Raw genomic sequence first — 21,225 nt, 5'->3', positions numbered from 1 at the left:
AATTAAAATTTCAATGTAAAAGAAAACCCTAAAAATCAAATTAATGACAACATGTAAGACACTGCATTTATTCTAAACTTTCTTAGAAAAAGGGATTTATATACACACACACACGTATGCATATATAGATTGTGTGCATACGTGTCTATGGGTGTGTGTGGAAAGGAGAGAGAACACCTGCGAGAGAGGTGTGATTTAGCTTACTGAGGTTTGTGCACACCCATGCCATCAGAAGCATCTTTGTTTGAGAGGGGTGACGCTCAGATAACTGACCCAAAACTCAGGACATTCTGCTTAGATTATGTTCTGGCTCACAGTATGGTTTCTGAAATGCAAATTACGTGGTTTGTTTGTCATTTTTTATTATAATGTTTATAAGAAATATTTCCTACAGCATGCTTCCCAAAAGATTTAAAATTAAATTAGTAATTTAATTAGTATGAAATTATCATAAAAAACTACTGAATGCAGCCATTGGTCCAGGATTTGTAGAGACACACATATATTTATTACTTGGAACAAGAAACCATTCAAATTCAGTTCCAAGAGAAATAGAGGTTATAATAAACTGGGCCACTGTCCAGTCTGGATTGCTAAATCATCTACTGTGGAGAAGAGCGCCTGGCTCCCTTACACACTGCATCTTCATCAGTTTATTATTACAATGCTTTAATTTTCTTATTTGCAATTAATTTTTCAAGCTTAGGAAACAAATTGAATAGTAGATGAGAAAAATACAATAGCTATCACTTGGAAGGAAAGCTGGCCATCACAATAGGCTACCAGGTTTTCTAGGGACAAGAACTGGCATTCCTGTGGCAACAATGTTCATGCTATGAACCCAGAACATTTACATGTTCACGTCCATAAAAACATATAGCAACGCCTGTACAAAACCATGTGACAGACTATTTCCATGCTGATGGCCATAGCACGCATAGCAGATTGTTTACAGAAGCTCGGGTACAGAAAGAACTGACTCCTAAGGCCTACAACACACACACTCCTCTGGAGCTCTTACTCCTTAATTCTGAAACAGAGAGTGATCACCATGCTAAACTTCACCAAGGGGAGCTGCATGAGACATTTTTTTCCAAAACCATTCTTAACAACGCAGGCAACTCAAGCAGTACAAATTCAAAGCACTACTGGGGAGCTGCGTAAACTGTGACTCAAGGCCCAAGTAAAAGAAAATAGCCTTAAAAAGTCTGATGTTTTTCTAATTTATTTGAGCACTGAACCCTTCTGTGTATTTTTATTGAAATTCTGTGCAATTAATCTTTTACGGAAAACCCTCATCTCAGATGAAGAAACCCGAGTCCAGAGAAGTGAGGTGAGAGCTGCAGTTAGGCAATTAGTCAGCAGATAACCAACAGCTCTTAGCCTCAAGACTCCAGGACATGTTTTAGTACTATATTCTCTCTTTCCTATAGCACATAATTAAATAATCTAGTCCAAAACTCTTGTGTTGAAGGTGGAAGATGTCCTCAGGGGAATCACATAAATGCATGTCTACAGTGGAAGCAGCACCCAGCTCCGAATTTCAACACTAGCATCCTGCCCACAGTACTACCCAATTTCTGCAAAACAAACACTTTTGCCTCTTATGTAAGAAGTATGAACAAAGAGGGAATTTAACTGTTAAGCATCCATTAAAATGTTTACTAAACCACTTTTGTATCAATAGCTAGTTTTGAATCAATTAAGCATGACTACTTTTACTTACAAATGTCATCCACTGTGACAGGGAGTCAGTGTTTCAAGCTGTTGAACAGGTCATCATCCCTGTCTTGTTGGATGACACCTGTAAATAAAATAAATCTATTTTTGAGTGAGATTTCTAAGTTAACTCTTTTTAAGATGCATGCAGTTTAAGCAAAGAGTAACTTTTAAATGCCCCTTAATGATGTATTACTGGAGAGAGATAATTCCCAGTGCTAACTACGTTCCATAGTTTTCACTGGCCCCTTAACACAACAGAGTCCTGAGAGTTTACTGTATTGTCAGAACACAATCAAAATAGTGGGAATCGTGTAGCCGGTATTTATTTCAGTTCCCTGACTCTGTGATTATTATTTCTCCTTTATACTAGGGACAAGCTAGGCCCTGTCAAGTTAAATAACGATTCTAATGCTAAATAAAATTCACTAAGAGTCACTACTTTAATCCCTAGGATTGAAAAATCATATATATATATACATTAGCAAAGATCACCATTAGGCTGATAAAGTTTGAAAGACTTAAGTTATTTAAACAATGTAAGTTTACATCTACATCAACTGCTACAATGCCACTTGTTCCTGGAAATATCACAGGTGGAAAATAAGAAAAGTGAAAAGAAAGGGAACGAGACAGAAAGAACACTCTTCTCTATAGCACACATCTATGACTGCAAATTCTGGCAACTTCCAAACAAGATTTGCAAATTTTAGCAAATATAAATAAAGGAAAGACCATATTTGAAGCAAAAATTCAAGAGCCAATGATTTAAAATGTTGGTTTCTCTATAGTTACTAAACACTGATTGAGCTAAGATCTGCCAGAAACCAAAACTTGGGCTGGTCAATAAACACTAATTTTCCATCTCCTATCCATCCACAGCAAACTAATCTTACACTATTTTAGCTGAGGCCATAGACACAGACCACACTGCAGGCTCACTACCAGCTGAGCACTGCTGAATGCTTTACACACGCCATCCCACTCACCCTCAACTTCTCTTATGAATTTCTAGTAAGGCCAGCCACAGAGGGATCAGCCACAGAGGGACCAGCCACAGAGGCACTAGCTCACAGAGGGACCAGCCACAGAGGGAACAGCTCATAGAACTGGGCGCCAAACCTAGCTGCACACCCTCAGCCACCAGAAACTCCTGCAGAACCAAATGAAGAAACACCGCAGCCTAGACAGAGAATGGCCTTTTAGCTCAGTCCCACATAGCATCTAACAACAGGACAGTCTCTTTTCCTAATAAAGCATGGATGGCAACACACGTCAACAATCCCAACATCAAAGAATGAAAACTTTTCATGATATTCTGAAACATATCATAACATACGACAACTGAAAATTTAAGCTGTGTTTCACAATTAAAGAAAAGTAAATCCTTCTAAATACTAAGGGATAAATCATCCCAACTCAAGGTTGGCTGATTTTCATAACAGTGAGTTATCAATAAACAGAATTAAATCATGCATATTAAAATAAATAAAATTGTTAAAAACAAAACTATTTAATAAACTACCTTAAAAGAAAACAAAAGGTTCTGATGTAACTTCTCAGTTCCTTACATGGTGGTAGCTATCTTCCTGGTCACAAGCTATGCTTCTGACTACAGCCCCTTAGCTTTTTGTTACTAGGTCATTTTCCAACATATTTTAAAACTGACAATGAACCTTTTTTAAAGGAACACAATCAGAAGCAAAAATATACCTGGCATATTTTAATCAAACAAGTAAGGTATGCAAAGCTCATCCCCACATCCCAGACATTAAGAAAACCGCATCCTTCTGAAAGCACTGTGAGAATGGGAGACTTTCAGGCAGAGGGGTGCTCTGCCGTGGTCCGCCCCCCCAAAGACAGCGTGGTAGAGGATAGCTTACCCTTTTCTCTGACACCCCATCCTGGCCTGTCGCCTCTTTCTCATCATGTGTCTCTTTCAGGACTGCCATGTGCTGTTTGTATGCTGGCTCTCTGTTTAAGGTTGTGTATCCTATGTGCTCATAAATTGGGTTTATCGTCATCTTGGCAATGTACTCTGCTGCCTTGGTTTCAATATAGAGAGTAATCAAGCCATCAGTCACCAGATCGTGGATGGACTCAAAGCGTTTCTCCCCAACAAAGTGCTTTCCATCGTAGTACAGCCTGAAGTTTCTGGTTTGACTTCCAAATCTGCCTCAATGAAATGGGAAAGATGCTTTTAAGAAAAGTGAACAAGTGAATTTTTCTAAAGAAGAAACAAATACACAAGTACCCCAAGCTGATATACATTGCTTTTGCTTGCATATTACTCTGTTTAGCTCAGCTGTGACTAATGTCCATTAGTCACTTAGAATACATAAGATTCAACTTCTAAACACAAGCAATGTACTTGAAATAACTAGGGTTTTTAGCATGGTGATCCTAGAAAAAATGTATCTTTTATTTACTTATGTATTGTTTAAAATCAATTTATTACACTTGTAATAAAGCAAGGAAAATAAATTTTATAGCCTAAGAATGCACATTCAATATGCAATTGGTCAACTATAATATATAAAACTTCTTCAAGTTTAATAATGAAAATATTCAAAGTGGTTAAGGCCAGTATTCATGTCTCTCAACAGGGAAGTCCCATTTACTGCTCACTCAAGTGGGATGCCAACAATCATTTACACTTGTGCTGCCTCCAGAACTGAGCCAAGCCGCAGACAGCAAAGAAACACACTTGGGCAATTCTGGCCAGAGGGCAAGGACTTATTCTTACCTTTAAACCTGTCTTCTGGTTAGGTATAGGCAAGAAACACTTGCAAATACAGTGTCTGTTAAGTCCACACCATCAGACTATAGAAAACTGTTGTTGGTTTTCATAATATGCCTTAATAACTGGAGAAGGATGGTTTCCCATAATAGTAATTTCAGTATTTTGCTTCCTGCAGGAAACCTCAGAACTGGCTCCAAGTTGGCATGACTGAGAGTGTCCTGGCCAGGAGATACGGGCAACTCAGTAGAAGCCAACACCAACGTGGGAAGAGCTGCCAGTTTCAGAGTGAACGCCAGTGAAACTAAGCAAATAAGAAAGGATCTTCTTAACTTGGTTATAAACTAACTCTCTCTCTCTCTCTCTCTCACACACACACACACACACACACACACACTACACTCATTAGAAATAAATTTTAAAATTGCAGCAATTTTGCCTTGAAAAGGCCACCATGAAGCTGCAAATTCAGTATGCAACATAATCATGGCACAGATAGTATTCAAATGTGTAGGAGCTACACAATTATTCTAGTTTATTTTTATTTGGTTACATGGTCTCATTGTGTAGCCCTGGCTGGCCTGAAACTCACAGAGATCTGCCTGCCTCTGCTTCCTGAGTGCTGGGATTAAAGGCATGCAGCCACCACATCTTAGACAATTATTTAAATTAGACAATTTAAATAATGGGTCCAGAATATTCTGTTTGTTTTTTTTGTATTTAGATGTTAATAATACTCAATCCAGAATAAACATAATATCAATGTTGACCTTTTAACATATAATTAGCCACCTTTTGTTCCTTCCAAAGCAATCAAGTTTTTACTTATACTTAAGTAAATGAGCTCTATAATTAAACTTTCTTCTAAAATTAAACATTTCTCCCAAACAAATTTTTATTCTATAGGTCTCAAAAGCTAGAAAGATAAAATGTCTATGCCAAAATAATAGGTATTATTAGAAAAAGAGAGACACACACGAAAGAGTGGGAAGAGAGAGAGAGAGAGAGAAGGGAGGGAGGGAGGGAGGGAGGAAGAGGGAGGGAGAGGGAGGAGAAAAAGAGAGAGTTTAAAAACTGTCTAAGCCCTTTCCATGGTGGTGATGGCCCTCTAACTGAAGACAGATTGGGTGCTAGTGTCAGTCACTGGTCATACAAGTGGCTTCTGAAGTCTGAGCAGTAAGCAGGGGAGGCAGGGGAGGGAAGGAAGTACTGGAACTGATCCCAAAAGGGTTAGGTATGGTTTGGCTAGAAGAGAGAAGTCTAAGCTTGAATTTCTGCTTTACCCTTTAATCCCAAGAGGTCTCCTCCATGATTCCAGCTCCTCTTCTGTCTGCTAGCCTTAAGGGAGCTATGAGATTACTGAAGGAGCTCTTGGTCATCAGGTACCTGATTAAACTTAGTCTCAAAGGACATGAAAGCAATGCCCAGACTGGAACTTTGCTTAATTTTTTCTTTAGAAAAATCATATCATTTTACTAAAGGAATGGCAGGTTTTCCTTTAGTTGCCAAAAGCAACTCTCATTTACTTAGGGCATTACCTAAGGGACAGTCTAATGGTGCATACTATCAGACACTGTGCTTTACTTTGATTATTTTGTACTTTGTTGTGGGATCTGTGGGATCAGAAGTAGAGATCAAGCAGAATATCCTTGAGAATGGAGGGGAATGGCTAGAAGAAAAACAAGAAGAGGAAGACACCAGGTCTGAGGATGAAGGGCCCCTCCCTTGTAACTGCGCTCTGCTGGTATGGCCTTTATTCAACAACCAGTCAAGAAATGCTCAGACACTCCCAGTATTAGGATGTTCATGATGTCCTGTGCACATAGCAAACACAATGGGACAGAGATAACCATAAAAACAGATAAAAAAAAAAGATATGAAGTGCTGAATTTCAAAAACCTCAAGTTAAGACAGCTTAGAACATGTTTTACATCTGTTTGTGTGCGAACGCACACATGTGCATGCCCAAGCACACAGAGGTCAAAGAACAATTCCTAGGAATTGGTTCTCTCCTTAGAGCATTTGGGTTAGGAACTGGACTCAGAACATCAAGTTTGGTAGCAAGCACCTTTACCGGCTGACTAATTTGTGGTCTGCTATCCACTATTTCTTCAGACCATTCACTCTTCTCATTTTCTGAAATAACCCTCCACCTCTGCCTGGACTGGAGCAGACCAGCTCTGCAGAGACAGCTGAATAGATGAAATTCGTGTTCTCCAAGGTGGTTCTGAACCTAACAAGCAGGAAAGAACGAGGGCAATCTGCTCTGCGCTGGGACTGCTGTATGGAATTACCACTTCCCACGATTATCCTCTCCTGTGGCTCTAGTTGGGTTTTCCTGGTTAAAATAACTGTATTACTGTGCCCACCTAGTTGTATTACATGTATTTCAAATTTTGTAATTCCACCATTTAGCTTTAAAAATATGAACTCTTTTCCAACTTTTTTCTTGTGGGTGAATAATATTCCTAAAAAATTCAGTCTACATACATAAAATGATGAAAATATATAAAACTGTTACTTTCTATAAAACCAAAATTTAATTTGATTTGAGGCCAAAGTTATTTTGAAGTATCTCTTCAAAGGACTCAAAGCTAAGTCTTTTGCTTACAAACAGAAAATAAAGTATACACAAGACTATGTCCGCTAATACTGCGACAGAGGAGTTTCTAGCAACAAATACACAAAAATGTTTTCATCATAAACACAATTTGTAATATTTAACAGAACCAAAGCATCCAACTCAATGCAGTAACCGTAGGAACACCGCAGAAGCACATAGAGTCACAAACAAGTCTTCGGGAGACAGCTGGGAACAGAAGTGAGTGATGAAGCATTCTATAATCTAGGCTCTGCTGAGGGACTACACACCAGCTCCTCTAAGACATCAGGCTATGCATGACCTTTGCCTACCTTGTTACTTAATTTTGATGATAAAAATTGGGGAAATTACTAAAGACAGTAAAGTTATTCCTGTATTTCTCCTCCCATTGCTTAACTAATTTCCAAAGATGGCACCAGACAGCTCTGGAGGGTCACAACCCACGCAGGACGCAGCTAAGTACCCACTGCACTCCTCATCCTGTCCCTAGCAGACCTAAGTTCTGCTCACTGGCGAGGACGAAACAGAGACTGGCGGGCACCCGAGGTGCCATCTTGAATATAGGACACTGAAACCACTCCTTTACCAGGTCCTTAGGAAGCGTCTCTCCTGACAGGAGAGCTGAAGACTTCTCTGGGGGAATCCCATCAGCTCTACAATAAAGAGCGCCATCCTGTAACTGTCAGGCTCCCCTGACTCTCAGAACTGCACTTGAGCCTAAGTGCCAAATGCACTTAAATATGCTAACCAGCCAGCAACCACCCAGTATCTGAGAAAAACGTTCCCGGAAGAAAAAGACTAAGATAAACAGACAGAATCAGGTCAAGTTAAAGGAAACAAATCATTCACAGGGAAAATATTTATTTTTAAAGTATTATAGGATCTCTTATTTCCATTCTTACATAGAAGTTAGTTAAAATGATTAGGATGCTACAAAGGAGACCCACTGTAAATAGCCAAGGTAGAAATCAAAGAGAAAATCCAAGAAAATAATCACAAAGGAAGGACAGAAATTTATGTAATTTGCAAAAAAGGGCCCATTCAGCATGGGTAAATGTAACAAGGTACTGAAAAAATAGAGCAGTAATTGTCAATGAAACCCTCAGATGGGGAAAATGTATTTAATGTCTGACATTACTAAACACCAGCAAGGATACAGAGCTACTACAGAGTCTGTGGCTGCTACACTGTTTAACAGATTTACTTGGTAAGGCTAAACACAGGCACACATACATACTCTATGACACTGAAAGCTCAGGTCTTGGAGCTGGGACTATACTATTTATCCATCCTGAAGGTATATAATACCTAGAAATACTACATTCTACCTCTCATATAACCTAGGCTATTTTATAAACAAACATGTAATTTTTATAGTTATATGACTACTGTTGCCATAGGCTTACATCTATATTTATAGGTAGGTATAGATATAGCTTTTTTGAGATGGGGTCTTTCTACCATATAGCTCTGGTTATCCTGAAACTAGCTATGTAGACCAAACTGCTCTTGAACTTATAGAGATCCACTTGCCTCTGTCTCTTGAGTGCTTGAATTAAAGGCATGGGCCACTATATCCAGCCACCATAGGCTATTTTTTTGTTGGTAGGAAGTTTCAAGACAGGGTTTCTCTTTGTGAAACCTTGGCTATTCTGGAACTTACTCTATAGACCAGGATGGCCTCAGACTCACGAACAGATCTGCCTCCCTCTGTCTCCAGACTGCTGGTATTCAAGGCATGCACCAACACTCCACAGCTCACCATAGGTTATTTATATATTTAAGTACTTCCCCTAACTTCACATAAACACACATATAGCAACAACATTCAAAAAGTGAAACCACATAAATTCCCAGGAAAACAAAAGCTGTGATGGTAAATTCCATGAGCTTGAAAAGTCCTCCCATAGCCTTTCTCCTTCCTGAGTTAACGGCACACTACTGCTTCTAAAGAAAAGGTCAAACACTGCCATGTAGTATGGACTGTTGGTTCTGCTAACACAACACCTGGCCGGTATGATGCCCAAGCAAACGATGGCTGAGCAGGTTGACTCAATGAGCCTGGTATGGTAGCAAATAGTTGTCACCACAGCACTTAGGCTGAGACAGAGAACAGACATAAGTTCAGTTTCTACAGGCGTATTAGTACCATGCCACACTGTCATCACAGACGCCCAATGCCCTCAGTGTGATGAAGAACGGAACATGAAGCTTCTTTCCATAGCAACAACAGAAAGTACAAAGACGCTCTTTTTACTCCAGAGAGTCAAGGATTTTGTCATCATTTTTACCTATCACTTATGCAGAGAACCAATACTAAGTACTTTGCTCAGAACTATATGTATTTATATATTTCATTTACAGAAAAACATTATATATATATATACCTTTTAGAAACTACAATATGTCCAGAAATGCTCACCATCTCTGTGAAATTAACAACAGATTTCACTTATTTAAGAACTGATGATCAGTTCCACTAAATGGTTTAAAATGAATCTGCTATATAGCAGAATAAAAAATTCACTCTAAAGTACAGCTGTAAAAAAAGGGGAGTTATCCATATGAATGTCTTTGCTATTAAGAGCTGCACAAGAAGACCAAGCAACACAACTGTAACATATACGTAGAATGTTTAGGTCAGCCCCATGCAGGCTCTCTGGTTGACAGTTCATTCTCTGTGACCCCTATAAGCCCAGGTTAGCTGATTGTATGAGTCTTCTCCATGGAGTCCTCTGCTTCCATCAGTTACTGGATGGTGCCTGCAATTTTTTTAGCTTCTTTTTTAAAAATGATAACTGATCTCTTTATTTTTTATTTTTTTATTAATTTTTATTGAGCTCTACATTTTTCTATGCTCCCCTCCCCCTTTTAGCCCTCCCTCAAGGTCCCCATGCTCCCAATTTACTCAGGAGATCTTGTCTTTTTCTACTTCCCATGTAGATTAGATCTATGTAAGTCTCTCTTAGTGTTCTCACTGTTCTCTAAGTTCTTTGGGATTGTGGTTTGTAGGCTGGCTTTCTTTGCTTAATGATTAAAAACCACCTATGAGTGAGTACATGTGATAATTGTCTTTCTGTGTCTGAGTTACCTCACTCAAAATAATGTTTTCTAGATCTATCCATTTTCCTGAAAAATTCAAGATGTCATTATTTTTTTCTGCTGTATAGTGCTCCATTATATAAATGTGCCACATTTTCTTTAGCCATTCTTCGGTCGAGGGGCATTTAGGTTGTTTCCAGGTTCTATACTATATAATGTAGAAAAAAAAAACAAATATTGTTTTAATGTTTTAAGACTGTATTAAGCAGACTCTATTAGGGCCTACTGAGTGCTCCTTTGCAACAGACACATGGATTCTTTGTTTAATTTAGCCAACAACAGCCATTTCTCATTACTTCTAGTTTTCAGGCCATGCTCTGGAACTTGATTTGGTCTGTTACATACTTTTAAGTTCAGTATCAACTATCTACTAATGGTCAGCAGATTATTACATTTTCCTCAATAAATGCCCATTATTAATGTATTACTGAAATATAGCATCCCATATTTACTGACAGGGTACAATTCAACGAGTTTTTATCATTGGTAAAATGCAGAAACTGCCCAAACAGCTCCCAAAATTTCCCCACGCTCTTGTATAGCTTCTCTGTCCCGCTGGACCACCTCACTGTCTGCTGCCACTAAACTTGTCATTTTCTATAAACAGAGCCAGCAACCTAAGTTCAATCCATAGCAGTAGCTCATATCTGTTATCTCGGCACCCCAACAGGAGAATCCCCAGAAGCTCACAGGCCAGCTAGCTTAGAGTACACGGAGAGGAGGAGCACAGAATAGACCTGGAAAGCTGTACTCTTACATCCACATGCCCATTCACATACACATACTAACAACAATAAAATAAAAACAATAAAAAGTTAATGAACTATAACATGTATATAACTGTTTTTGATGCCCAAGTGTTTAACCTAAGATCCACTGTAAACTGATGGATGCAGGTGTGGTGGCAGTAAGCTGTATCTGCACATGCGACTTTGCGTCTCTATTGCTACTGGAGTTCACACTCAGCATTTACCATCTGAAATCTGTAATATGAAGCTGTCTAAAACTTAATTTTCTGAGCACTATCATGATATTACAATGGAAAATACTATATATGACCTCACATGACACAGACAAAGTAATAGAGCACTAAAAAATTGTAGAAAATGATCTTCGGGTCATGTGTACAATGTATATGCAATATAAAAGAATTTTGTGTTTAGAATTAAGGCATCCCTAAGATTTCAACGTATATAGGCAAATATTTGAGAATCTAAGATATTTCTATTGTAACTATGACTGCAAATTGTCTCATAAGTAGAGGCTTAAACTATATCTGTTTATTTTAATAATAACAATAATTTTCAGTGATATGTTCATTTCACCATACAACCTTTCTAACTCTATGAGGTACTCCTATTACATCCTCATTTGCAACAAAGGAAACTAAGTGTTAAGGAGATTAAGTAACCAGTCATACAGAGAACTTGGGAACTGGGGTTTGAACCCAGGACTGTGTGATTAAGAGTCATGTTCTGAGTCACTGACCACCTACCCTGATTTAGAACCACAGGCTAAATCAGTCATCAAAAGCCCTATCAAAAGGCTATGTGTCTTTTCTAGCAACACAGCAAAGGATTCACAAATCTCTGTTTACTAGAGAGGTTTTTAGAGAAGAGTAATAATCTGAGTGAAAAATGGCTCTTTGGTTTCATATTATGTAGAAAACTGCATCCTAAGGAGGTATTGGGAATCCAATGGCTCATGATCCAGTGCAACTAAATAAATCCCAGGTATGCATCTTGTAGAAGCCTAAGAAGTCAAGATAAGTAAGGCATCCTCCCCGCCCTGGAGGACCTCATTTCATCTTTAAAGACAGCCGTGCACATAAATAGCCATTCTCTGTAGGTGTACCTTCTGCTTTGCTGTATTTAAAGATCACATTAAGATCTTTTTAGAAAATTCAATTTAATAACAATATGGAAAAAGCACCAGATGTAAACATGAAACAGTGTCTCAACTGTAATTTTGCCCACTGGGCACCATTCCTAAAAAGCCCCCACACTTGAGTCAGAAGATTTTTAAGTGAACCTAAGATCCTGGCAGAAAACAGATGTTGGAATTTCTAACAAAAATTCTGAAGTCTTAGCAGGCAGTGGCAATCTGTAGAATTCACAAAATAATCACAAATGAGAGCAGAAGCAAAGGCTAACACAAGTACCTAAAACCACAGCAAATAGGGCAGGACAGACGCTCAAACTGCAGCAGGCAGCAGGAGATAGCATGGGATATTCACAGGGCAGCTACTCTACTAGAGTCAAAGATTACAGGATACATAGGAGGTTAAGTTATCCTAAGGGATAAGGGCTCTATATCAAACACCTATTTGTGATCTTCAAGCAAAGTCCAGATGAGCTCCATTAAAGGGTAAAGGAAGCCTTTCAGTTCATCTGCAATGAGCGCTGCTCCAAGTTGGCAGAGCTCTGCGATGCCTGTGGCTTCTGGGTGGATGGGAGGAGAAGAATGAAACATGCATTCATTTGGGCTTTTCCAGAGCTTCCTGAGAGCTTAGTTTTCTCTTGACTGACTCAGAATGCTAATGGATTCAGCATTGTTTGGATGGGGGGGGGAGGGGGCGGGCAGGAAAGCCAAAGAGGGCAAGGACAAGCTGGAGTCCTGTGGTGCCACCCACCAAGTCCAGTGCAGTTCAATGTGAGTGGGGAAGGCCACTCAAATCACGGCTTCTCCCTTATCAAGTGGAAAAGGGCAAGCATGTCAAGTGTATATGCAACATTCTGCTACTCAGAGAGATATACAAGGGACTTGTTTCTGCTGACTCATTTCGGGAACTGGCATAGAGCTGAATAATACCCATAGGAGACTGGTTCTAGGACCCCCATGGAGACCAAATGTTGCAGATCTCAGGTCCCTTCAATAAAATGGCAAAATAGTCCCATAAAACATGTATCCTCCATATACTTTAATTATCTCCAGCTACTTCAACACCCAATACAATGCAAACTTTGTAAACATCATATAACTGTATTCTTCTGGGCATGATGACAAGACAAAAAAAACACCTGTATGTCTTCAGTACCTCTATGCTGGGGAGGATGTGGGGTAAAGGGAATACTTCTCCACTGCTGGTGGGAGTGCAAACTGGTACAGTCCCTTTGGATATCAGTATGGCAATTTCTCATAAAATTAGTAAACAACCTACCTCAAGACCCAGCAATACCACTTTTGGGTATATACCCAAAGGATGCTCAATCGTTTATCACAAGGACATGTGCTCAACTATGTTCATAGCAGCATTGTTTGTCATAGCCTGAACCTGGAAACAGCCAAAATGCCCCTCAACCAAAGAATGGATAAGGAAAATGTGATACAATGGAGTACTGCACAGCAGAAAAAAATAATGACATCTTGAAATTTGCAGGCAAATGGATGGATTTAAAAAACATGATACTGAGCGAGGTAACCCAGACCCAGAAAGACAAATATAGTATGTATTCACTCATAAGTGGTTTTTAGAAATAAAGCAAAGAAAAACCAGCCTAAAATTCACAATCCCAGAGAACCTAGACAACAATGAGGACCCTAAGAGAGACATACATGGATCTAATCTAAATAGGATATAGAAAAAGATAAGATCTCTTGAGCAAATTGGGAGCATGGAGACCATGGGAGAGGGTAGAAGGGGAGGGGAGAGGAAGGCAGGAGAGCGGAGAAAAACATATAGCTCAATAAAAATTAAAAAAATTTTAAAATGTCAGAATATATGTAAAAACAGAAAAGAAAAAAATAAAAATTACATACACCAATCCTGAAAAAAAAAAAAGCCAAGCCAACCCCCAAATTTCAGAGTCTCTCAGAAAAAGTTGGGAGCACGGGGGTGGGGGTGGGATGGGGGGAAGGGGAGATGAGAAAAGAGAAGGGAGAAGGGAAGGATTGGGAGAGCTTGGGGGGAATGGGATGGGTGAGACTGAGGAAGGGTGGATATGGAAGCAGGGAAGAAGATATCTTAACTAAGGGAGCCATTTTAGGGTTGGCAAGAGACTTGGCTCTAGAGGGGTTCCCAGGTGTCCAAGGGGATTTCCCCAGCTAGGTCCTTGGGCAGCAGAGGAGAGGGTGCCTGAACTGGCCTTCTCCCATAGCCACACTGATGAATATCTTGCATATCACCATAGAACCTTCATCTGGCGATGGATGGAGATAGAGACAGAGACCCACACTGGAGCAATGAACTGAGCTCCCAAGGCCCAGATGAAGAGCAGAAGGAGGGAGAACATGAGCAAGGAAGTCAGGACCTTGAGGGGTGCATCCACCCATGGAGACGGTGGGACTGATCTAATGGGAGCTCACTAAAGCCAGCTGGACTGGGACTGAACGAGCATTTGATCAAACCAGACTTTCTGAATGTGGCTGACAATGAGGGCGGACTGAGAAGCCAATGATAATGACACCGGGTTTTGATTTTACTGCATGTACTGGCTTTTGGGGAGCCTAGCCTGTTTGGATGCTCACTTTCCTAGACCTGGATGGAGTGGGGAGGGCCTTGGACTTCCCACAGGGCAGGGCACCCTGACTGCTCTTAGGACTGGAGTGGGAGGGGAAGAGGGAGTGGGGGGAGTGAGAGGGAAATGGGAAGATGGGAGGAGGTGGAAATTTTTAATAAATAAATAAAAAAGAAAAAGAAAAAAAAAAGAAAACCTGGTTGATAAAAGATCTCCGGTATGCAACCAGCATACAGAGAGTGAGAGAAATGGCTATTTCTGAAAATGTATACAAGTGGAGGTGGGGAAGACAACAGACCTGCCCAAAATAACAAACAGAAGACAACTAAAGCTAAGAGACCAAAGCACATAAAAATACGGCTATAGAAGCACAGCCCAATCAACGAACAAACCCTCCTGGGTCTCAGCCCAAAGAAGTAGGTGCTCATGAATCACCTGATGGAGAATTCCAACAAATATTAAAGCAATGGAAGGAAAGATAAGGTGATGGATGCAGGGGCCAGGAGAGAGGGAAAAACAGTCGTTCAGTGGGTACATAGTTCCAGTTGCACAGATGAAAGTTCCAGAGCCCTGCTATGCAGCAATGACATTTGTTAACAACCATACTTATACTTCAATTATTAAGAGACTAAAAGTAGGTTGTTTCAGAGTAGTTCAGAAAACCTGATATAGATTAAGAAAAATAAAAGACAATCATTAAGACAAATTAAAACCTTCCTTTCCTTGGTATAACCACATCTCTTGATGTAAGACAAGAGAAGTTTTTATTCTTAAGTCCCATAATAAACATGTGGGTACTGGAAAAATGTCTGCTCTGTATAGCAGAGCTTCAGAGCAACTCCACTTTAATTACACACACACACACACACAGAGAGAGAGAGAGAGAGAGAGAGAGAGAGAGAGAGAGAGAGAGGAGGAGAGAGAGAGAGAGAGAGAGAGAGAGATTGATTTTATATGCTGAATTCTAAAACACATTTGCCACAAGCCTTTGGGGGTAAGGGACACTCAGTCTTTGCAAACATTTTTAAAGCTATGGCACTGACTGCATTTTAAAATTAATTACAGTAGCCTTTTATCACATCAGTTTTAACACCTCAGGATTACTAAATTTTATTGTCTCGTGAGCCCCCCTACTCTAATACCCAGAAAACTTCTCTTGAAAAATGTGTAATTTTAAGTAAAAGAAGCTGAAAATATTCTTGGGAAATAATTCCACACAGCATCATTTTCCACTTAATCCAAATAGCACAGGAAGCTTTGCAGAAACTGAAATGAAACCATAGCAACCAACTGAACCTATCATGAGCGATCAGATCAAAAGAACACACAGTACACAACATGTCAACGCCTACCAGCAGCATAATCTTTCCCTAGTTCCTTTGGATCCTTTTTTTAGAATGAAAAAGTCTTTGACCGTGCTCAGTACCAGCAAAACGTAAAATCCCCTTTACAAGCAGCTACTGTGATTCTCTGGGAATTCTGATTCAGTTAATGCTAAAACTCAAACTAATATTCCAAAATTTAATGATTTTTATTTCAGTCTATTTTACTATTTCATAACACAATAAGAATAGATTCTGCTGTGCAGTGGTGGCGCACACGTTTAATCCCAGTACTTGGGAGGCAGAGGTAGGTGGATCTCTGTGAGTTCAAGGCCAGACTGGTCTACAAGAGCTAGTTCCAGGACAGCTAGGGCTACACAGAGAAACCCTGTCTTAGAAAAAAAAAAAAGGAATGAATTCCTCCTACACAATATTCAGAAATATGAAGATGAATTAACATAATAGGAATTCCTTGCTTAGTAACATTTTATCAGCATTTTAGTCAAAAGTCACAATAAATTACATCTTATTGTCTAGTCTCTCACCAGTGATCAACCAGCTTACCAAAAGCTAAACTCAAAGAATGGGACTGACCATGTTTGAAAATTATCAAGTATCTGCTAAAATGAAATAAACAAGGTAATGATGGCATTTGTTAGGCATAAGCTGTTGGTTACACAACTACATAGCCATGCAGACAATAGTACAAACTTATGCAAAGACTAGAAATTACCTTTCTTGGTACATGGACCAATCTTTACCAATTCTCAATGAGAACACAGTTTACATGTGGGACATAACATAGATGTAAATTTTAGGCATGAGTAATGTCCGGGCGAGCAGACAAATAACTGTGACTAACACTGTCTACAAGGTGAACTAGGGATAGACCAGAGAAGCACCTGATTTACTGTCACAGATGCTTTGCTTTTGGTTGAAAAACCTTTCCCACACCTACCTGCCAGTTTCAACACCATAAAGATATAATAGATGACATGGAAACAAACACTTATTTTAGTAGAGAACCATTGTTGTTTTTCCTTTGACTAGTTAATCAAATTTAATATACATTTTTTTGAGACTAGTGATTAAATCCAGGTCCTTGCTCATAGAAGATCAAGTTATAACACCAACTTACACAAACCCTAGCCCCAAATTGTTTTATACAAATGATCACAAAGTGATCTTACAGTAGAATTTTAGTTTAAATCATTAAATTTTGAACACACTTAATTTGGCTTTCCTCTTTTGGGAGAAGTGAAAATTTAGCCCCTGAGATTTAGTTGGCATAATTTCTATCTTTAAAAGCATTAAACTATCGTTTCTCGGCTTTATAAAGATGATAATGTGTCACTATTTTTAAAATATTAATTTTTAAGAGCTCCAATTTTTTAAAAACTGTTTACTCATGTGCCATACCCACCTGTAATATATATTATGTGTTTCATTATTAGTCAAGCTGTTGTTTTAAAAGCTGAACTTCTGTTTCTTAGGTTTTTTGTGCTCTAACAGCTATGCCTCAGCTTTCTCATCTATTAACTGTAAAAGAAAATTCAAAGAAGCAAAAAACCCCAAACCACTAGCATGTACTATATGGACTTACTTTATAGACAAAACTGAATTTTCCAACTAGTTGCCATGAACAGAAATGACAAGTTACAAGATACTAAATCCATTCAGCCTTCAAAGATGCCAAAGTGGATCTATTGGAGTCCTTGGGTCAGCACATATGGCCAGGCCTGCCTTGTGCATTTATCTCTAAGGTGCCACCCAACAGCATTCTTTCCATGGCTGCCATGATACAAAATAGCCTGAGAAACACCAAGCGTTACAATACACAAAATACTAGAATGCCTGTTAAGGGATCTGGAGAATAGTTATATTTATAAGATGATTAGGGCTATTAATACAATGTCTGGATTTCCCAAATTTGTGGGGTTTTGTTTTCAAAGAAAAGGAATCACGTTATGAACATATTCCAGGGCTGTGCCTGGTTCCCGAAAAGCAAGTCTTAAAGAGAATTTAGATACTTCCTACTTCACCTCCAAGCAGAAACACAGGTCAGATTCTAGTTCTCCTTGGCAAAGCAACAGCTCAGAGAATCATCACTGAACCAAATTTCTGTCCGATGGTTTTGAAATGTACTGGGGGCTGGCGGAGATGGCCAGCAGATTAGAGCACATTCCGGAGAACTGGGGCTCTGCTCTCAGCACCCACTGCAGATGGCTCACAAAACTCTCTAGCTTCCATCTTAAACCTATTGCTTTATACACATCTAAGACAAGTGAGATCTGAAGACAGACCACCAGTGAATATAAACCATGACAATAATCAAAAATTTTAAAAAGTACCATTTCAGAGTGAGGTACAAATCAAAACCATACCACGATGCCACTCCATACAGCAAGTCTACATCAAAGGCATGTGAAGCACTGGCGAGGGAAAGCTGGACACAACTCCCTTCTTTGCTACAGAACTGCACTAGTGTAGTCATCTTGGGAAATAATTTGGCAGTCCTTCAAAACTTTTCTTGTTGCTGCTGCTAGGGTCTCTGGTCTGCTGAACACAGATTTTTTATCAATGAAGCACATGCCCAAGACCCCCAAATTGTTTTTAATTTATAATAAGACCCAATCATTTAATTCTTAACAATATATCCAAAATACAAAACCAGATTTCTTCATAAAATTTGCATATTCCTGATTATTGTATTTATAGCAACATTAACCACAGAAGCCAGAAAACTGGGAACAATACAAATGTCTTTTAACTGGTAAGTGAATAAATAAAAAGAAGTGTTCCCATATCCTGGAATATTTGTTATTATTTATTAATAAAAAGGAATAAAATCTGACACATACCACGAGACAGATAAAACCTAAAAACATCATGAAAAGAAACCAGCTATTAAACATCACATATTATTTGATTTTGTTCATATGAAATGACATGCATTGCCTGGAGAGTTAGAAAGACCCTGCAACTCTTAGTACACAGAGCCATGCTTGGCTGCCAAGAGGAGATGCTTCAGCGCACCTGGGATGAGCCAAGGCCTTTTTGGCTGGAAAGGGAGGTTGGTGAGAGAGGAAGAAAAGCTACTCGCTCAGCTTATTTTCCTATCAACTTGACACTTTAGCAAGTCGTCTTTTTGTTGGCTGATGAAAAGAGGGTCTGAGAAGAAGTGAAATGCAGGAGCAGCGAGGCCTTTGGGTGTTCTCAGCAGACAGAAGAACTCTGACCCAGGAGTTCTCGCCGCCTCTGTCTCCAAGCCCTTAATACTAATTTGCTAGCTGAGAATGCTAACTAATGCCAAGGATCTTAACAGCCAGCCTAGCTATTTACAGTTTTCTCTCCTTGTGAACCAACTGCATGGGGAGCAATCATCAGAGGATTGCTTGGCTGCAAGAGAAAAGCTAGATCAAAATGTTGAATGCAAACTCTCCCAAAGTATACTCGACTACTACCTCGAGACAAGAATCCCATCAATCCTCAAGGCCCTGAGGAGTACCACAGGGGAGATGTCCAACTGATGACGCTTACGGCAGATAGGACACATGGCATCTCCCCCTATCTCCATGCAACAATTACCACTGCCAGCACTGGACAGGGCTCCTCTTACACAGGCCGTGCAGATTCTCAGACACTGCCTGTGCCCTCTCCCCCAACTGCCAACCAAACATTCTTCTGATCAATCACTGAAGTTGGTAAGTTTATTATAATCCTCATATATTTAAGATATACTGACTTTCATTTTTGCTTAAGGTTATAATTAATATTAATTTTTTCTAAAAAGAAAACAGCCCCATTGATTTTTTTTCTGATTAGGAAATGATATACAAAGTTGGTGAAAACAAAATCAATGAACTTAAAAGATACAAAATAAAAACCATCTTTAAGTTCAATGCTCAGCTAAACCCTGGATATTTTTGTGATTATTCTCTTAGACAACTCTACTTACATATGCACCACAGATACATAATTTTACATAAGTAGGATGATGCTACACATACTGTGCTGTATAATTTTATTTTTCAGATTAACATAGGCTATATATGCTTCAGAATTTATCAAATAAGAAGTGTGATGTATTTTAAAAGAAAATATAATTTGTCTAAACATGCTTTTTGGTCTTAAAATCTTGTTTTCCATTATTTAAAAATTTCCAAATAATTCCCATCTTGGTACGTGACACAAATGAGGAAGTAGCAAGCACTGCGGCTCTGAGCATCTTCTGGCACATGTCCAAATCTGTCCTGGGACGGTCTGAATCCAGATTTGGGGAATTATCAAGACTCCTGCACATATGACATCGTGTTCTTCTCCCAATTTAGAGATGCTAAAATGACTCAGATTAACAGAAATATTTCTGGAGTTGCCAAATTTGGAGTTTAACACATCTTCTCAAAGTAAATCTATAAGTTATTAAGAAACCCTTTTAAAGATCTTTATAACCAAATGAAAACTGCTTAGTAAATTAATTTTCTAGACTGTGGGCTTCATCTCCAGCAAGGCCAAGCCACATATACATATATACATGCTTGGGGCATGGCCAACGTTGCCTGGCATACATGGCATCCTGGGCTGCATCATCAACACTTCACATCCACAGTAATTGTGGAGAAAGTTACAGATACTCATTCCACTCAACGTCCCTCCTTTTTTCTCTTTCTTTTTTTTCTTTATTTTTGAGACAGGGTTTCACTGTGTAGCCCTGGCTTTTCTGGAACTAACTCTGTAGACCAGGCTGGTCTTGAATGCACAGAGATCTGCCTGCCTCTGCTGCCCAATCACTCAACATTCTTATTGCTTTGATTAAACTGCAAGCTAAGGTCTCTACTAGAAACCTTCAATGGCTACCATTTCTTAGAGGAAAAATAAATTCTCAGTGTGAGTTACCACAGCATCCTGACTTTTACTGCTCTGTTTCCTGTATCCCTGATCCATATCTGCCTCAACACCAAACATTCCGTGTTGTTTTACACATTAGTGTCATGGCCACTTCCTTCCTTCCCAAATGCTCATTTTAATATTTTTCCACCTTTTCTTTTTAAAAATTTTAAATTATTTTTAATTATGTGTTTGTGTCTTATGTGGGTATGCACATGTGTGGATGCCCATGGAGGCCAGAGCCATCATATCTGGAGCTGCCTGAAATGTCTCCTTTCTTCACTCACTGAATACAGCCTATCAGTTCAGCTATACTGGCTGGTCAGTGTGCCCCAGCTCTGCCTGGCTCCAGTCAGTGCCAGGGCTAAGGTATATCTATCTGCTGTGCCTAGCTTC

The 21,225-nt window shown here is 39.3% G+C and overlaps 1 protein-coding gene across 2 annotated transcripts in view; it reads right to left on the bottom strand.

The window, feature by feature from the left end:
* Window positions 1–21,225, bottom strand: part of LOC121439092 (N-chimaerin) — a 141,223-nt gene that overhangs the window by 58,769 nt on the left and 61,229 nt on the right. Inside the window, exon 6 of one of the 2 annotated variants that reach the window (XM_041639591.1) lies at window positions 3,603–3,891. In XM_041639591.1, coding sequence (XP_041495525.1) covers window positions 3,603–3,891 — 289 coding nt within the window. Of the gene's footprint in view, window positions 1–1,726; window positions 1,751–3,602; window positions 3,892–21,225 lie in introns of those variants that run through there. The other variant, XM_041639593.1, reaches the window with a different exon arrangement.

Source organism: Microtus oregoni, unplaced genomic scaffold (assembly GCF_018167655.1).
Source record: "Microtus oregoni isolate MIOR12 unplaced genomic scaffold, Mior012 000060F_002, whole genome shotgun sequence".
NCBI classification, from domain to species: Eukaryota; Metazoa; Chordata; class Mammalia; order Rodentia; family Cricetidae; genus Microtus; species Microtus oregoni.
Note: the sequence above shows the minus strand (reverse complement) of the source record. Positions and strands in the feature narration are given on the sequence as shown.